Here is a 1,754-nt window from a genome sequence, read left to right as displayed (position 1 = left end):
TGGAATGATTTACCAAGGGTCGTGGTAGATACTTAGTTTATGGACAATTTTTAATTCAAGATTGGATGATTTTTTAAATGATATGCTCTAGTTTACAATGAAACATTTTGGGAAAAAATGATGACCTGTGTTATACAAGCAATTAGACTAGATCAGGGGTTTTGAGTTTGTCATCTCTGAACACCTTTGGGTCCACAGACTGCCTCTAAGGAGTACTCAAAAGGTTGTTGTTACCATAGAACACTGCTTTTCGACCTGTGATCTGTGGATTCCTAGGGGCTACAGATTATGTTTAAGATTTCCACCTCCAGTCAAAATTTTTGATTAGTCTGAAAATGAAAAAAACCATTGGACTAGAAAATCAAAACGGTTCCTTTGGGCTTTGGAATCTATTACTAAATTAAATTTCTGTTGTTTAGGCACCATTAAAGAGATAATAAGAGTCTCCACTGTACAACAGATTTATTTGTGTGGTACTCATTGCTTCTATCCTCCCCTCTGCCTCTTCTTTGACACAGAGCACAGTGACAGGAGAAATGGCTCCAGAGAACTGCACCACAGTGACTGGCTTCATTTTCCGGGGAATAACAGACAGCCCAAAGCTACAAAGCATCCTCTTTGTGTTCTTCTTTGCCATGTATTTCTGCACACTGGTGGGGAATGTCGGGATGATTGTGCTGATTAGGGTTGACTCCCAACTCCACAGCCCCATGTACTTTTTTCTCAGCAACTTGTCACTCTTAGATGTTGTCTACTCCTCTGTAATTGCCCCCAAGGCGATGGTCATTTCTCTAGTGATGAGTAAAGACATTACTTTCCCTGGATGTGTGGTCCAGTTTTTCCTCTTCTCCTTCTGTGCCAACAATGAGCTTTGCCTTCTGGCTGTGATGGCCTACGATCGCTTTGTGGCCATCTGCAACCCATTGCTTTATAATGTCATCATGTCCAAGAGAATCTGCTTCCAGCTGGTGGCTGGCTCTTACCTGTGCGCCTGTATCAATGCCACTGTGCATACGTGTACTGTATTCAGTCTGTCCTTTGGCCACTCCAATGTCCTTGATCACTTCTTCTGTGATATTCGCCCACTCCAAGAAATCTCCTGCTCTGACTTTCGTATCAATAAGCTAGTGCATTTCATCTTTGCAGCCATAGAAACAATAGGCACCATTCTCATCATCCTCATCTCCTACACTTACATCATCTTTGCCATCCTGAGGATCCGCTCCACGGCAGGAAGGCACAAGGCCTTCTCCACCTGCGCCTCCCACCTAACTGTCGTTTCCATCTTATATGGGACCCTGATCTTTACATATTTACGGCCCTCATCTGGCAGCTCAGTGGAATGGGAGAAAATGGTGGCCGTGTTCTATACCCTTGTGATCCCCATGATGAACCCCCTGATCTACAGCCTGAGGAACAAGGAGGTGAAAGACGCCCTGAGGCGGACAATATACCAGAAAATTATTCCTCGCTGGAATGCAGATAAGTCATTATCCTGAAATTTCTGTCATCATGTGACTTACAGGAGAAAACAATATGGAAGTGGAACTTGAGCCAGATAAAGAAGGAAGGTGCCATTTCCCTTAAAAAACAGTGTCCAGTAACTGTTACAGCTTCTTCTTTATGCAATGATATGTGATTTCTGCAATATAGACATCTCCCCCTGCTTGTTCCACTACCTTTTGAACTATATTGATTAACTTAGCAAATGATATAAAGAGGAGATACTCGGACACTGTAATTGTTTTTGTTTG

General features: G+C 42.7%; 1 protein-coding gene across 1 annotated transcript; it reads left to right on the top strand.

The window, feature by feature from the left end:
• The first annotated feature begins 536 nt into the window (after positions 1-536).
• On the top strand, positions 537-1,499 carry LOC120404085 (olfactory receptor 1052-like). Its single transcript, XM_039536092.1, has one exon. It carries the CDS (start codon positions 537-539, stop codon positions 1,497-1,499), a length of 963 nt encoding a protein of 320 aa, XP_039392026.1.
• The last annotated feature ends 255 nt before the right edge of the window (positions 1,500-1,754 follow it).

Source organism: Mauremys reevesii, linkage group 4 (genome assembly GCF_016161935.1).
Source record: "Mauremys reevesii isolate NIE-2019 linkage group 4, ASM1616193v1, whole genome shotgun sequence".
Lineage (NCBI taxonomy): Eukaryota > Metazoa > Chordata > Testudines > Geoemydidae > Mauremys > Mauremys reevesii.
The sequence above is the reverse complement of the archived record's forward strand: the minus strand, read 5'-3'. Positions and strand labels throughout refer to the sequence as shown.